The 17,371-nt window shown below is 31.6% G+C and overlaps 1 protein-coding gene across 3 annotated transcripts; it reads right to left on the bottom strand.

Moving 5' to 3' along the window:
* LOC134714623 (dual specificity protein phosphatase 1-A-like) lies at window positions 1-8,137 on the bottom strand. 3 transcript variants are annotated; one of them, XM_063576016.1, is made up of 4 exons: window positions 7,664-8,137; window positions 2,746-2,876; window positions 1,932-2,151; window positions 1-1,345 (listed from the first exon to the last, which is right to left on the bottom strand). In XM_063576016.1, the coding sequence occupies exons 1-4, from the start codon at window positions 8,034-8,036 to the stop codon at window positions 1,017-1,019; spliced, it is 1,053 nt and encodes a 350-aa protein (XP_063432086.1). In that variant the 5' UTR covers window positions 8,037-8,137; the 3' UTR covers window positions 1-1,016. The 3 variants fall into 3 exon arrangements, with proteins under 3 accessions (XP_063432086.1, XP_063432087.1, XP_063432088.1); XM_063576017.1 differs by lacking the exon at window positions 7,664-8,137 and adding an exon at window positions 3,523-3,761; XM_063576018.1 differs by lacking the exon at window positions 7,664-8,137 and adding an exon at window positions 3,374-3,417.
* Window positions 8,138-17,371: the final 9,234 nt, after the last annotated feature.

Below are 17,371 nucleotides of genomic sequence, written 5' to 3' on the forward strand. Positions count from 1 at the left end.
TATTTTAAACAATAAGTTTTATTAAAACATGACAAAAAAGGAATGACTAGACATGAGGTTACTCACAGTCACATGTTAACTGTATAACAATTGGATTTCATAGTAACAACAAAATATCAACATGATCAATGGAGTGATGATGTACAACTATGTGGCACATTCTTAAAAAAATTTCACTAGTGTTGTACCAGTGTGCAAGTTAGGCTCTACCGTGTTTTGCCAACTCAAAGATTCACATATTTTAATTAAACATCTCAAATTTGTTCCAACTCTCTTGCATTCAGTCTTTAAAATTTTCCATATAAATAGTGTTCTCTCTTGTGATACAATTCATTATGTTTTTGTTTGTGGTTTGAGTTATATAAAATGTGCAATAAATAAACAACTATTATGCAACAGATTTTAACAAGCACTTTTTATAAGATATAAATCTGTCTAGAGTAACGATTTCATTGGTGGTCAAATTAATGATATCATTTTACAAAGCTCCCAATTCTTCCTATTAAACTGGCTTGACAGTTTTAAAGTTTATTTCTTTCTTTTTTTTGCTACAATTTTGTACATCAACTGCCCACAAACTGACAATTTTCCCTCATTATAAAGCTTTGACATTTCCTATATCAACAATTTTTGCAAGAAATAAAATGATTAGAAAGGATTTTTATGATTTAAATAAAATTTACATTTTTTGTGTGTCTGTGAGATAAGATTTCAAGTCTATTACAATAATAACAGTTCAGCAACAGTTGATTTTAAAAAAGTCAACACTATAAAATAGATCCTGATAGTACATTGTCTATACAATCACAATGATTTATAAAAATAAAAATTCTGGTGCCACCATTGATCATGTGGATGGTCAATCTTTGGTCAAATCTGATAACAGTTTTCAAACTTTCTTCAAAGTCCTTGCATATATTGAATTTGAACACAACCATTGGATTCTCTCAACACCTTCCACAGGTCAACCTTTACTTGATTAGGCAGTTGTTTTATAGAAATACAGTCGCCATTGTTCAGGTGAAATCTACTGTGGGTGATACCAGCACTGGAGACGACAGATTACCAAAATTATAAAAGGAGAATCCAGCTGGAACGGAACATGATCGACACGGTGATACAGGGGTCGGTGTTTTGCATAGAACTTCTTTTTCAAAGGTCAACAACTGCTGCATAAAACTCAAATTTGGTGAAATCTCATGTTTCCTGGATTTCACATACTCAAACGCTGTATTTAGATCAATTTTTTCGTTGTACATGATATATGCCAAACAAATGGTAGCGGACCGACTTATACCAGCATGGCAGTGAACCATAGTCTTTCCTCCACGGTATTTTTCATTGTCTGAAAAAATAAATATTTACAAATTAAATTCAATATTCAGTTCATGTGTTAATGATCCTGTCGATTAAAATGATTTATGCACCATATGATAAATAACAAATGATTTATGCACCATATGATAAATAACAAATGCTTTTCACAATTTAATGCAGTAGTTATTTAATCTTTAGTTATCCTGAACATGCATGAAATATTTGCCACTGGAGGAAATTCTTCCAACAATCAATGATCTTATCTCCAGTTATTAATGATATCAGATTCCTCCATCTTCATTTTTATTTTAAATCATACTCTTTATACTCGGTTTCCCAAACTTTCACTTTGCAGGTAAAACAAATTGAGTTTAAACATTATTTAACACCAAAAAATTTTGAATTCCTTAAAAATTTAACTGATATTTCATATTACCTAAGCACTATTTATAAAATAAAAAGAGCCATAGCTATCTAGCATGAGTAAGCTTATTAGTTGATCAAATTAAGAAATAAATTTTAATTTTAAAAACAAAAGTATAGCAACTAATGACAAAAGGCTCCCAAAACTGTAAAAAGTTAGAGGTTTTCTTATATATGTCTATTATACCTACCAATAAATTGGATGGCCTCTCTAAACCACTTTGCTAAATCTGTTGATCCATCATCTTCAACAGCAATAGTCTTGTAACGGAAGTCACTGCAGAAATGGTTTTGGCACGTGTTGGAGACATTTAAAATGGCAGTTATTCCTAGATTAATCATTTCTTCTTTACATGAGGCATTAGCAGAGTTTCCAATATATAAATAGTCCTTTAGCATTATTGGCTCAGACTGAAAAATGCAAAATTTTAAATATATCAAAACAAAGCAACTACATGTTTCTCAATGCTAAGGGAATGAACATAAAACTTCAAAAAAAAGGGGTGTATTTTTTTTTTCCTTTAATATTCTGATCCTCAATGTTAATGGAAAAACATATTGTGGTCAAGCAGATGACCAAGAAATATACTGAATCCAGGTTTTAAATCTTGAAAAAATAATAATTTGATTGATAGCATTGAAAAACTATAGAAAAAAATCTGACACAGACAGTAAACCATACCCCCTTTGAAGTAAAACTATTGTTTCCTTATGTAAGCAGATATTTTTTTTTAAAGTTTTTGTGATTTTGTTGGAGTTTTTTTTTTGTTGTTGTTTGTAAAAATATAAATTGATAAGGACATACGTTTTCAAAGTTTCTTAGTAAGAAGGACATTATTTTATAAACATCATAGACCCACCCACCTCATCATAAGCAACTTTAATGAAAACGATCTTGATTTTAAAATTTGGATGAAAATTATTTTAAATTCTCATGTGAATTGAAGTTTACTATTTAGTTGTCAATGAAAGTTTGTGTTGAAGAAGATATAAACTTCCTGTTACCTGTGTGGAGTCTGTTCTGTACAAGGCTCGTCTACAGGCTTTGTCCATCTCTACCGTTGTATCATGTACCTGTGTATAGTCGGTGGTCTGGCATAGATGTGGATATGTCTTTTGGAATTCTTTAAAACTACCTGAAATTTAAAGCAACTATATAGACATATGCATACATTTTAAAACGGCAAAAACATAGTTTAAATGTAGGTTTTCTAACTATTTAAACGTAGTTTTCGTTAGTTGGCTCTTTCGATCTGAGACTACTATATGGTAGACAAAGAGCTCACCAGAGCTCATGTATTGTCTGTTATTATGTATATATATGCCGACTCTAAATAAAATTTACTTACTTACATACTTATTCAATTTGTTAATTATAAGTTAGTCTAGATTAACTTACTCCCAATCAATGGCAAGTTGACGCATTTCACACATTTTTAACAAGACATATAGGAAGGTTTATACAATATACTTTGTGTGTGTGTGCGTCTCTGGTTTAAAGATCTTAAAACGCAACATTTCTCTTTATAAATTAAATTTTGTTTTTCTTTGATAGGAAAGAAGATTAGATACTTTTAATCAAAGATTTTTCGTTTGACATCATAAGGGACGTATGTTACACCGAATTTAATACCTATATTTACGGAAATGACCAATATTTCATCAAAAAATGTAAGATATTAGGTCACACCTGTATTTACGGAAATGACAAGTATTTCACGGAAATATTCAATTTATAACATATATATCCGCCACCCGGTCATAAAAATATCAACAACATACATGTAGGTAAACAACCTCTAATCACGATTGTTTGTAAACAAAACATAAAAATCGTGTATAACTTGATTATGTGGGATTGTCATAAATAAGCGGTTCGCCGCGAATTACTATGACTTAGTTGCATCTGGATCAGAGTCAATTAATTTCCTGTCATTTTGTTATGAATGAATTCAGCACCACAACTGATTGATCTTGGCTACGATTAAATCATAGTCCATCGATCTTTTTTTCCCACACTCCGGCCATTTTCATTCATGTTCATCAAAGGATAGGTTTTTCCTACAAAATGTAATTATTTGATTGTCAAAGTATCGACCGCTCATCAAACAAAAAAATACTCAACGGCAGTAATTTGTCCTTGGAACAGTTTTATCAATCGATGCGCAGCAGAAAAATCAATGCATAATGTCTTTTTAAGGCAATTCTGTGCGTGGGTGTCTCTATAAGGTATTAACATGTAACTGTTCCGGGTTTTAATGAAATTATCCATTGTTATAATGCCTTATATACAGGACTTAAAAGGCTTTGTTTTTTATAATAACTAAGCGTTCTACATATGGTGGTCAAGTCTACATATGGTGGTCAAGAAGGAGTGGTGGTCAGATATAAGTCATGTAAATTAATTGTCCGTAAACTGGTTCAACTTTTTATTTAAAATTCATTATTTAAAACTAAAGTTCCTTGATTTTAATGTGGGAAACATTTAATAATTAATTAAATTGACCAAATGACACAAACAAATATTAGTATAAAATGCATCACTCTTTGTCACTTAGATCTAAGACATGATACTCTGCTTAGATAAAACATTCAGTTACACGTCAGTCCGCAGCTTAGTTTTAAACTAAAAACGTTTGTTTCTTCAAAATTATATTCAACTGATTTTCGTTCATGATTCAGATACGAAAATCAACGATTCATATATACCGTTTTCCATTAAATAAATCAAAATTTGAACCATCATTTCAATATTAATATTATTTTAATTATTCTATTTGGTTTATTAATACAGTGACTATACACCAAATAGCTTTAGTTCTCACAAACAAGCCTCTGGACGATAGAAAATCATCGAAGTACAGATGTAATGTATTATGAAAAAGGTATGAATTTCTGAAGTACGCGAAATCGTTCGTTTTATAAATTTTCAGAGTTTAAACTATTAACACTTAATTTATTTCACACCCGGACCATTTCCAACAAGATGAAGTCTTTCAATATTTACTATAGTATATAATATGTACCGCATCTTTTCATACAAATACTTTACGATGATTCTAACGGTTTTTACTAGTCTTGCTTTCTAAAATTCAATTATGTGTTTTAAAAGCTTTTAGAATGTTTTAAGTATTTTATCAACAGAACTGGTTTCGACTATTGAAAAAAAAAAAATCTATTGAAAATTACTGCATTCCCTATAAAAATATGATTTATTACTGAATGAAAAATATATAGAAAACCTGACTTGGGATACGGCCATCACCGCAAGCGCCGTTTGGTATTTCGATTGTGAAACTGCATTGCTTAAATTCTTTATAGCATATCCACATCGTTATTCGAACCAGACAAAATAAAATATCTAGACAAACAAACTAAAGAAATGAGATATACACTTTTTGTATATTTCAATTATAACTGTATTAAATATAAGTTTAATAAAAAAAAAAGATTTACACAATTATGAATTTTCATTTTATATATTTATATTGTTTTAGCATGTTTAAAGACGAAATCGAAATGACAGCGTGACAAATAACGACCTTTAGCCATAGTCTCGTTTAAATGAATTTGCATATACTTAATTGTTTGTTTGGGTTTTTTTTTAAATTATTTTGCGGTATGCGTATCTGTGCAAGGATCAATATTACTCTAAACTATACGTCCTTGATTTGTGGTTATAAAGTTTTCGCTTTTGCGTAATGCATAGTTAAAAATATCTGGTTTGTGGTTACTCCTACTATTTAGGGAAATCTCACAAAAAACTTGACTATCATATTTACATTTTCAAGTTTTAATTTCCCGTATATTTTTATATTTATCAGAAAAGTTATTTAAAAAAGGAAATGTAAAATTTTGTGTACAAGGACGACACAAATACGACAAAAGAAAATGACCCTGCTCCTGAACTGGAAATTCCCGTGCCCGTTTGGTTCATTTTACGTATTCGTTTAAACGGTTTTAAGGATAAGTTTTCACGTTATAAGTATAAAATGTATTAGAGAATAATAAGAATTAGGGTTACAATTCCAAAACACACAAGATTGTATTATTTGTCTTAAGTTATAAAAGGATTTGTAAGAGATCATGCACCTCAAAGCTGTTTTACTGAAAATCTAAAAACCAAAAAGTTAAAATTCAGAAAATTTTCGTCCAAAGTTTCGACGTTAAAAGTTTTAATTTTTAAGATAAAGTTTATAAACGATAGTCAGCGTCCGTCATGTTTAGTCTTGGTGTTTTGGTTGTATTCAACGTCCCGTAGCTGCAATTTAAAGCATTTCTTAATCCTTCAAACTTGTATATTCTATGTAAATGATGGTTATATCTTTACCAAGTTTAGCGTATATTTTGAGAAAAGTAAAATGTATGGCTCTGATTTATGGCTTATTATGCCATTTTACAGACGAAATGCAGAAGTTTATGTCCTTTCCCATCCCATCATTTTTGCACGTTTCTGAATAATGATTTACAAGGTATATTGTAACAATAACAAATCTGTCTGCACTGAAACAATTAGGTTATTATTTTTTATTCAAATATCTGAATGCTGAACGAAATATATAATTTGTATTCAGATACATGTATAGCTTGGTTAAAATAACTTATTTTATGTTCCTGTCTAGCTTTCGTTATCATTGCATAACATGTCTTATACCAATCATATATATTGTAATGTCATGTTGTACATAAAATGTTCCTTATTTCAGATAACAAATACTCTCATTCATCTCTTTTTTTCATATTCTGTCGTTTGAATTTTATAATACATGTTTGAAAATTGTGTTAACCGACACGATTTTTCCCACGCATTTTGTCCATTCACGATTGTTGAAATTGCGGCTTATCAATGTAGCCGTTATTGTGATGAACACAGGATAATGTCCAAGAAAAGCCAGATGAACAACCGTCATTCAAAGTGTCAAAGTCGAAAGGCATTCTTATCAAATTACTATTGAACTTATTTCCGGTAATAAAATATTTAAATGGTGACAGCCAATTTAATTAACATATTCGGGGTAGAAACTGATTATGTTGCTTCCGCAGGAAACAGATGATTTCCCTGTGGGAATTTGTTTATATTGCATTAATAATAGGGAAATAAATAATGAATACAAAGTGTAATTAGATATTAATGATATTTGCATTTTATAATTTGTTGTACAATGCTGTACAACAATAAATCCTAGGTGAAGTTCTGGATATAAACTTTAACATGTTAAATATTATGAAAAGCCTCCTAGATAAAAAAAAATGTTACGAAGTTTATCCGAATTGCGATTGCTTCCTGTAATGTATTAATTTGATAATATATGTTAAATAAATACGTCCTTTGTGAGGTAAAAAGATTACGAAAATTGTTTTTATAATTTGAGGCTGACTGATGCATGAACATTTATAGGTCTTTATAAAGTATATGTAGAAAAACAGAAAAAAATACTTTTATAATTCATAATTAATTTATCATTTCTAAGCGGAGAAGAATAATTCTGTTTTCAACTTATTCAGGTGTAAATTCATCTGAAGTTTGTAGATCAACTAAATATGATGCAATATGTCTCTAGTAGAATATTATTATTTTAACCTGCAACAGGCTCTGTATACATAGTATAGAATAACAGTTGTAAAAACGCTAATACATGTAACATGTTATGCGTTCAACTACGACATGTTTAACTAATGGACAATATATGTATAGAAGCAGGGTACATAAATGGTCATACATCTTAGAGAAAACCAGATAAAACATGCTCAGAGATAAGCAGACTGATTTACATCTACTCTTATCTATAGGAAATAGTATTAAAAAAAGATACACGTAACAAAACCGTATATAAATTTACATGTAAAAACGTTTATAAAAATATAAGTGAAGTTTTCTCGAGGAAAAGATGTAAAAAGATAAGAAATTAATTAAACCACTTACTTTGAAGTATAAAACAGTTTTTGCTGTTAACTAGTTTACACATGGAGGTCCATACAATAAACATATCAGACATCTCATCACCGTTCTGTAAGTAGGTTCCGTCGTCATACATGTAAATTCGTCCAATTTGTCCAGTTTTTAATTTGTTTTGTATTTCACAACCAAGCATCGATTCAAGACGAATTTTTCCACCGTTTCTGACTCTTCTTTTTAAGATAGGAGGACAATACACATTGCAAGCACCAATGATGTGATCTTCGTTGTAGGATAAATAGGATCTCGTATCAATTAATAAAATATTATCTGTAGATTCGGATAAATGCTGTTCCAGATTGTTGAAAAATGTATAGCTATTAATGAAATTCATTTTCATGACTTTCTCCTTGCTCTTCTAAAGTTGTAACTGAGATTTCATTCATAAACTAATCGTAAAATTTATGAATGGGATTATCAACAACCATTACAACTTCCGGTGAATTGATTAGATGATATCCAATCGCGATAAAGCCAAGCCTGAGCAAGGACCGCCCATTTGATATATTATCATCGTCATATTGATTAAATTTATTGATTGGTGTGGGAAATTATTAATAAAACCATGTCAATAACGGCACATTTGTATCAAAGAAATGTGTAGACTTTAATAATAATGTGATTAATGAGGCGCGTCCATTTGTATGAATGCAACACCTACAAATGAACAAATATGGAAACCAAAATTCCCACAAGGCATTCATTCATTCATACTCCTGTCAGTTATTACTCCTACTATTTATAGTAACATCGTAAATTTGTAGTAACTGGAATTCCAGAGAAAGTTATCGTTTGGGACACAGGCGTTTAATTTGGCACAGGATTTGGATAATTTCATTGTTAGAACTGAGTTTTTTTTATCTTTTATCAAGTTTTAAAAAAATGAGTGAAAAAGATGTTTTAAACAATAAACGTCAATCTTTAAAGGCTTTAAATTTAAATGTTTCTTTTGTGATTCTTTTATGTTTCACAAAAGTATGGGCCCTAGGAGGACAAATAACAGTGGGCTATGTGAATGATTAGAAACACTTGCATAATAGCAATATGCACGCATATTTATATGTATACATGTAAATATAACACTTCTAATTAGCAGTCAACGACCTTTCTTACGAGGGCGTAGTTAATACAGTTGTACTAATAATTTTATTTTGGTGTTATTGTACACTTTTTAGACGTGTGTTTAAGAATATGTTTATTATGTACAGTATCCTTTTCATGACCATCCGACGCCCTCGTATTGTACGGTTGTTGACTATTATTATGTACAGGAATATACATCCTCAGAATACATCAATATACGTGTATATTAATTGTTGTTATGCAAGTGTTTCCGTAATCACTTTTTCACAACTATGTTCAGATAAACTATGTAAATTGAACATACTATTTGGTATGACTGTCGTAATTATAATTGTGACCACTGTAATTATAACTATTAACAAGTCAAAAGAATGGAGTGACGAAACATCTGAGCGAAAAATAAACGCATCGACTATTTCACTAGAAAAAAGACAAGCTTCATCATGTTTGCACTCGGGTGCTTTAAAACATAAAATACTTGCAGCTCACCTTGTGTTATAGTCAAATATTTATCTGACGTCCTTTTATGGTAATTGCTGGTGTCATGTGATGCTCCTAAGAGTCTGTGTTGCCCCCTTGGTTCTGTATGCATCTTCACCGATTATTTGTATTTTATTTGTTTAAAGGAAAAGGATGAACATTATATAGAGTGTAATCCCTTATATTTTTTTTTATTTAAGATGCCATTATCGCATTCCATAGAAATTATTTTTACATGATCTAAATTAATTTCTATGGAAGGTCACATTAAAACTAATATAAAATGCAGAAGTTTTAGTGTGATAGATCATTCAATTTAAATAAAAAGTACGCGAAGGATGTGTATAAACATTTACGATTTTTCTTTGAATTCGGTTGTCTACTTTTCCCAGAGACGACTGACATTATGGTTCTATTTTTTAAGGGATTACACTTGTTCATCTCTTTCTGACGTCACTTTGCATTATAAGCTCAACTGGTCCAGAGGCCAAGTGATACATGATATTTTCTCACCACTTTGCATCCTTCGTCCGTCGTCGTCAGTTTACTTTAACAAAAATCCTTTACACGGCAAAATTTGCAACAATTATCATCAAGGTTTAGTAATACTTTTTTTATGTTTTGCACATTGTCTTGAAAAAAAGAGATATAGGAAAAATTACCAGCAAGGCAAGGTCTGCAAAAAGTGAAATGAAAACGTCATTCGAATCCTTATTTGAGTAACTTCTCTTTAATGTCACAGTCTTAATGTCCATTTTTACGATTTTTGCTTTTTGTCTTTTTTTATCTTGGAAATCATAAAGATAGTTATTAATTGTTGTCTGACAAATTATTCAGTTAAACAATCGAACGCCGTTTACATCAAAAGTGTCATGATCTGAACTTCTCCGTGTTCATAGATATTTCTGGAATTTTTAATAGTAAGAAAGAATTTACGATGTTACTATAAATATAGTAGACTAGTGTCAAGCTATCCAGCAATTCTCATCCTGCAATTCTTTTGCAATAAAGCTATCCTGCAATTCGTCATCCTGCAATTGCGTTCGTAAAAACTACTTGAGTGACAATTTTATTTTTATTCAAAATAATGGTTTTTACCAGTAACTTGTTTTGTTATTAAAGAAATATAAAAATAAAAGTATTTTTTTCTATATATCCAATTCGCATTCTTAACTTTGGTTTACAAATTTGTAACTCATCTTCACAGTTTTATAACTAGAATTTACAATTAGAAAAATCATGACGATTTATATAGAGTTATATATTTTTACAGTCCTAGATATGATTCGTATGTACATGTATGCATGTTTAACAACTTCTTGTGTAAACTTTCTAAAAGACCCAAAATTTCGTGCGAAACACGTAAAAAAAACAAATTAAAAAAATACGAGTAACCACTTTCTGACTCTGGCATTGTTTTGGTAGTTCTTTATATTTTTTATGACTAGGAATTAGAAACTCTGCTCTAATAGGCAGGTACTGGATAACATTACAACGGGAGGTGAAGAATTTATTGGGTAATCATTCTTATAAAATCTGAACATTTCGTCCAAAACTTTGAATTAAAGCCAAATTGTATAAAATACGCTCTGGGGTCACTAACTTTCCAACCAATTGTCTATGTAGTTCTTTACAGCTAGGAATTATATTCTCTTATTCAATGCTTTTATAATATAAAGTAACACATCGGTATAGTAAAGAATGTCTTGGGTAAGGTTTCTTAAAGGGCCAAAATTTCGTTCGAAACACGAATAGCCAAATTCTAAAAAATGCACAGGGTTTCCACTTTCCGACCCGTATGGCTAAGAATTATAGACTATGCGTATATAAATAGCCATTGGATAGTACTACATCTGGATGATAAAGAACTTCTAAAGTAAGCATTCTTACAGGCAAAAAATTTCGGCCGAAACATGGAACTAAAGTCAAAATCTATAAAAAAACGCTCTGGGGTCACCTACTTTCAAACCAATTGTCTGGGAAGTTCTTAGTGGCTAGAGATTATAGAGTATGCTTCATTGAAAAGATATTATGTAGTACTACATCGTAAAAGTATTTAATTTTTGGGGTTAGCTTTCTTTAAGGCCGACAATTTCGTTCGAAACACGGAGAAAAAACAAATTCGATAAAATACGCTCTAGAGTCACCAATTTTCAAACCAATTGTCAGACTCTGCTTCACTGAATATCTATTATATAGTGCTACATCGAGAGGGTAAATAATTTTGGGGATAAGTTTTTTTGAAAGGCCAAAAATATCGTTCGAAACACGGAATTAAAGTTAAATTCGATAACATACGCGCTATGGATACCAACTTCTCAGCAAATTGTCTTGGTAGTTCTTAACGACTACGGATTATATGCTATGATTTAATAAATAGCTATTATAGTTTACTACATCGTGGAGGTAAAATATTTCTGGGGTAAGCTTTGTTAAAGGCCCAACATATCGTTCGAAACACGGAAATAAAGCCAAATTCGATAAAATACGCGCTAGCCTTTCAAGACAATTGTCTTGGTAGTTCTTAATGGCTACGGATTATATGCTCTGATTAAATCGATAGAAACGTCGCATGATACTGGTGTCACCTAACGTTACACACTCTAAGACGTAAGACAAAATAAAAACGTTGGAATGCATGTTGTTCAGATGGCTTTTTACAAAAAAATTTAAAGGATTGATTTTTTTTCTAAGAAGGAATTTTTTTTCTTAGATAAAAGATGTTAAGCTTTAGTTTTATTAACAAATTAAAAATAAAAAGGTAACTTGAATTAAGACCATTTAATTATATACATTTTAATTATAAGGGCAATCGATTTCTTTTTTTATGGATAAACTATGCACTGCAAATGCATTCATTTTTGCACTCCAGAATGTCAAGGCAAAAGGACTACGGCACATCTAGCATGGCAGTTCTGCACAACTTGAATATATGCAAGGGAATTAGCGGGAACAGTTATTATAGCTGTTTCTTTTCTAGTAATTTGTATTCTAGCGGATCCGACTATTATAGTCCGGAAAACACTTCAGTTCCGCGAGGAAATCTCCGAGTCTCCCAACCCCTTCTTTGTGAATCAGTAGAGCTTCAAAATAAAACATTAATTTTAAAGTTTTCTTATCAAGCAACAAAATAAAATAGCCGTATTCCAAATCGTCTGTGAAAACTGCAATCATGACAATTAGACGGAACGTTAGAAGCATATTTTATTAAAAATAACGTCAAAATCGAATGGGGGGGACATGGTATCGGACATTTTAGTTTTATCTGATATCTTGTATATTAGATTTAATTTATGGGAATTTAATATTAAAATAAGAGATAAATGGTTGTACTTTTATCCATTATAAAAAAAATTATGTAGCGAATGGCACTGTATTAAATAAACATCATGAAAACACAGAAAAGGTAACCCTACGTTAAATTTGGTTTGAAGGGGACAAAATGTCGGACATTGCTAATCAACTCGAATAAAAAGAATTTGTTTTAAAATTTCCTGATTATTGCATGAGGTGAAAGTGTGATCTTTGTACAAAATACTAGTGTAAGAATTATTTACTTTCGTCATGGGGATTGCTCTGGAATTCCCTTTTTGGGACAATTTAAAAAAAATTATGGCAACTTTTTTTGCATGGGACACATAATTTGTATCATCTTGATCCCTTTTTCTTATATTTCCGTCTTTTCGAGAGAGAAAAATCGACAGTGTGTCATCGCCCACTTATAAATTGCTTGTTCTAGACAAACTTTTATATCGTTTGGTAAAAAAGATTATATGTTTTTTACGGTATTCAGAAATTCACAAAACTAAAAATGTAACGCGGGACAAGAAAATCATATTGCAAAATAAAGGTTTTATTGAGTTTTTATTAATGAAAATGGTCTGTTACATATACAAAATAGTAATAATCTGAAAGAAGAGTTTAAAAGCTTTAAAATGATATACAACACTTTATAATATCATTGTTTATGTTTAAAAATTAACAAGATGAATGTGTCTTGTCCGTGATTTCACCAAAGTAACACCAGTAGCGTGCGACGTTTCATTATAGCTTTTATATAGTACTACATTGTGTGGGTAAATTATTACTGGGGTAAGCTTTTTTAAAGGCCGAAAATATCGTTCGAAATAAGGAATCAAAGCGAGATTCGATAAAAAGCGATCTAGGGTCGCCCACTTTCCAACCAATTGTCTTAGTTGACTAGGGATCATATACTCTGCTTCAATGTATAGTTATTATATTGAACCACATGGGGAGGGTAAAGAATTTTTTGGAGTAAACTTTTTTAAATGCCTCAAATATCTCGTTCGTAACACGAAATTAAAGCCAAATTCGATAGAATACGCTCTAGGGTCAGCCACTTTCCAACTAATTGTCTTGGTAGTTCTTAATGGCTACAATTTATAGGCTGTGCTTTACTGAATAGTTATTGTATAATAATACATCTGGAGAATAACAAACTACTGGGATAAGCTTTCTAAAAGGCCTAAAATCTCATATGTGAAACGGATATTCCATAACGGTCAACCAAATTGTGAGGGCGTTCGTACAATTTATGAAAGGATATTTTCAACTTTTGGAACTCTTGGTTTAATAGGTACCGTGTGAGTAGCGACCCTTTTTCAAAGAAATAATGATAGGAAAAAACAAGCCCGGGAATATCGTATTAATTAGGAGATATATATATATATACCGTATACAGCTGGAATGTTGCTACATACAAATGGAAAGCTTACAATTTAGAAGCTGAAATCATCTTTTTTTATCATAAAGGTTTGTTTTCAACCGACCCTAATTGTTAACATCTAGATGTATTTAAAGATATGAGACAAACTTAACTGAATCTGTTGTATTTTTATCTCTAGTTTGCCGGGATAGATGCGTTCAACAGAGTCACTAAATTTTGAATTATTTAGTAAGAGAACACAATATATATAGCTGAATGTAAAGTAAAAGGATACTGCTAACTTCTTTTCTTTCTTCGTAAGTTCCTCACGTCGTAACTACAAGCCCCTTCCCTTTCATGAATGTGACTTACCGAAATAGACTATTTACCGGATTTGATATCACATAAGCAACACGACGGGTGCCACATGTGGAGCAGGATCTGCTTACCCTTCTGGAGCACCTGATATCACCCCTAGTTTTTGGTGGGGTTCGTGTTGTTTATTCTTTGGTTTTCTATGTTGTTTCATGTGTACTATTGTATGTCTGTTTGTCTTTTTCATTTTTAGCCATGGCGTTGTCAGTTTGTTTTAGATTTATGAGTTTGACTGTCCCTTTGGTATCTTTCGTCCCTCTTTCAAGTATGAAGTAAGACTCATTATGACTGAATATGATTATGTTAATTGAGGTCAGCTTAAAAAAACAGTAATACTTTCAGGTTAACTAAGGTCAACACTGTTTTACTGTATCGTGTTAAAAAAGAGAGGGGTTGATGTTTTACTGTACATGATCAGGCTACATCAGGTCAGCACACCCTACGTCAGCACCACAACACTGTGCATGGTCATATATTAATTTATGGCAGCTCAACAAAACAGAAATTATTCCAGGTTACCTTAGGTCATCTGTTTGTTACTGTACATGTTCAACTTACATCAGGTCACCACTACAATACTGTACGTGGTCATGTGACCCATGACAGATTTACAAAACACTCATATTTTCAGGTTACCTCTTGTGTACATGGTCAGGTTACCTCAGATCACCATTTTAATACTGTAGATGTACATAGTCATGTTACCCCAAGCCACTTTTACAATACACTTGTATATATATAGATTATTTGAGGTCAATATTGCGAAGCATACATTGAAGACCTGTTGGTGACCTTCTGCTGTTGTTTTTTTATTTGGTCGGAATGTTGTCTCTTTGACACATTGCCCATTTTCATTCTCAATTTTATTTGCATGGTCAGGTTACCTAATGTCACTGTAATACAGTATTTGATCGTGTTACCCAATATACTTTTGTAATGCAAAATTAGACTAGGTTCCTTAATGTCACCTTTACAATATCATTGCTATTAGGGTTACCACAGGCCTAATTTGCATTTACAGTACATCGTCATTTTATTCAAAGGTAACCTTTTAGTCCAAAAACAGTTTTATAAATCACAAATATTACCAGGTTACCTCAGATCACCATTAAAATACTGTACATGTTCAGGTAAACTCTGGTCACCACTGTCATGACTGTAATACTTTACATAGGCATACTACTCTAAATAAAATTGAGAATGGAAATGGGGAATGTGTCAAAGAGACAACAACCCGACCAAAAAAAAAAAAAAAAAAACAAAAACAAAAAAAAAAAAAACAAAAACAAAAAAAAACAAAAAAAAAAAACAAAAAAAAAAACAAAAAAACAAAAAAAAAAAAAAAAAAAAAAAAAAAAAAAAAAAAAAAACACAACAGCAGAAGGTCACCAACAGGTCTTCAATGTAGCGAGAAATTCCCGCACCCGGAGGCGTCCTTCAGCTGGCCCCTAAACAAATATATACTAGTTCAGTGATAATGAACGCCATACTAATTTCCAAATTGTACACAAGAAACTAAAATTTAAATAATACAAGACTAACAAAGGCCAGAGGCTCCTGACTTGGGACAGGCGCAAAAATGCGGCGGGGTTAAACATGTTTGTGAGATCTCAACCCTCCCCCTATACCTCTAACCAGTGTAGAAAAGTAAAAGCATAACAATACGCACATTAAAATTCAGTTCAAGAGAAGTCCGAGTCTGATGTCAGAAGATGTAACCAAAGAAAATAAATATTTTCAGATTATCTTAGGTCAGCATTGTATTACTTCTGTGCGTGATCAGGTTACCCAGTTCAAATATTGGCTGATCCAGTCCAAATCCCCTTTCATGGGAAAATTGTTTTAGCGGAAATCACTTAAGCATGACTGTAGCGGGTCTATCAAGAGAGTCAGTAACCCCCCTTCTTTTTTAAAAAAAGTTCTGGATCAGCAACTGTCATCACTCTATTACTGTGCATGGGCAGGTTATCTCAGGTCACCATTGCATAACCCATACGGTCAGGTCATTTTTATAATCCTATTTTCCCTGAAAATCCTATTTAATTTTACCATCCAACCCCAGTTAACACACACGCATATATTAAGATAAATGATCGTTGCAATAGGTAAAAAAATTATTAAATTGCCTGGCAATTTGATTAATATCTTTGGTATTTAGCCAAATTAAAATTGTAATTAAGATTGAACAAAAAAGGGAACTATTTTCGTTCAAATTAATTGATGACAAATCCCCTACATTTATACCTAAGGGCGTCATTTACACGAGGATTTAATTCAGCGGACCTTTTATCCGTCTGCATTTAAAGGAGAAAGAATTTATTATAGATACAAACAAATCTGAACATTACTATTAGTTTAAACTTAACAAATATGTAAGACACTAAAATAAGAGACGTATTTAAAAGGAGAAAGTGTTTATTTTAAAAAGAAAACCACATATCATACAGTACCAACATTTGGCACTGTTCATTGTTTCGTTGACAGCAAACAGATTATTCCGATCGTGCGTTCCGTATCACTTAGACTACCTTAATGTCATTTAATGTGCTAGATCTTCATGAAACACATAATACATTTTAAAGATTCGTATATTCGCATCCGATTATATCTAAATGTAGTGTTAATAAATAACCTTTTCACTATATATACATTTTGACACTCATATTGTGAAATGGTCCTCCATACTCTCGGCATCCTGTAAAATAGTTCCTAAACAATAATAATATGCCTGTGTTAGATGAATACCTGATAGTATCTGTATTATAGAATAAGTCTTGTAAAACAAAGCAGAAAAAGTGCTAATCGATTTTTTCGTGCAAGTTAATTGCGTTTAAATTCAATAAGACGGTGGGTTTATTTTTTGTAATCAATGTATGGCAAGCAAAGAAAAATATAAGATTGATTTAGCACTATCCCGTTCTAGTTGTAAAGAATTACCGAGACAATGGGTCGGAAAGTGGGCGCCCCCAATGCGTATTTTATCGAATTAAGGCTTATTTCCGTATTTCGGACGCAATTTTCGTCCTTTATGAATGCTTACCCCAGAAATTATTTGCCCCCTCGTTGTAGTA

Source organism: Mytilus trossulus, chromosome 4, assembly GCF_036588685.1.
Source record: "Mytilus trossulus isolate FHL-02 chromosome 4, PNRI_Mtr1.1.1.hap1, whole genome shotgun sequence".
NCBI classification, from domain to species: domain Eukaryota; kingdom Metazoa; phylum Mollusca; class Bivalvia; order Mytilida; family Mytilidae; genus Mytilus; species Mytilus trossulus.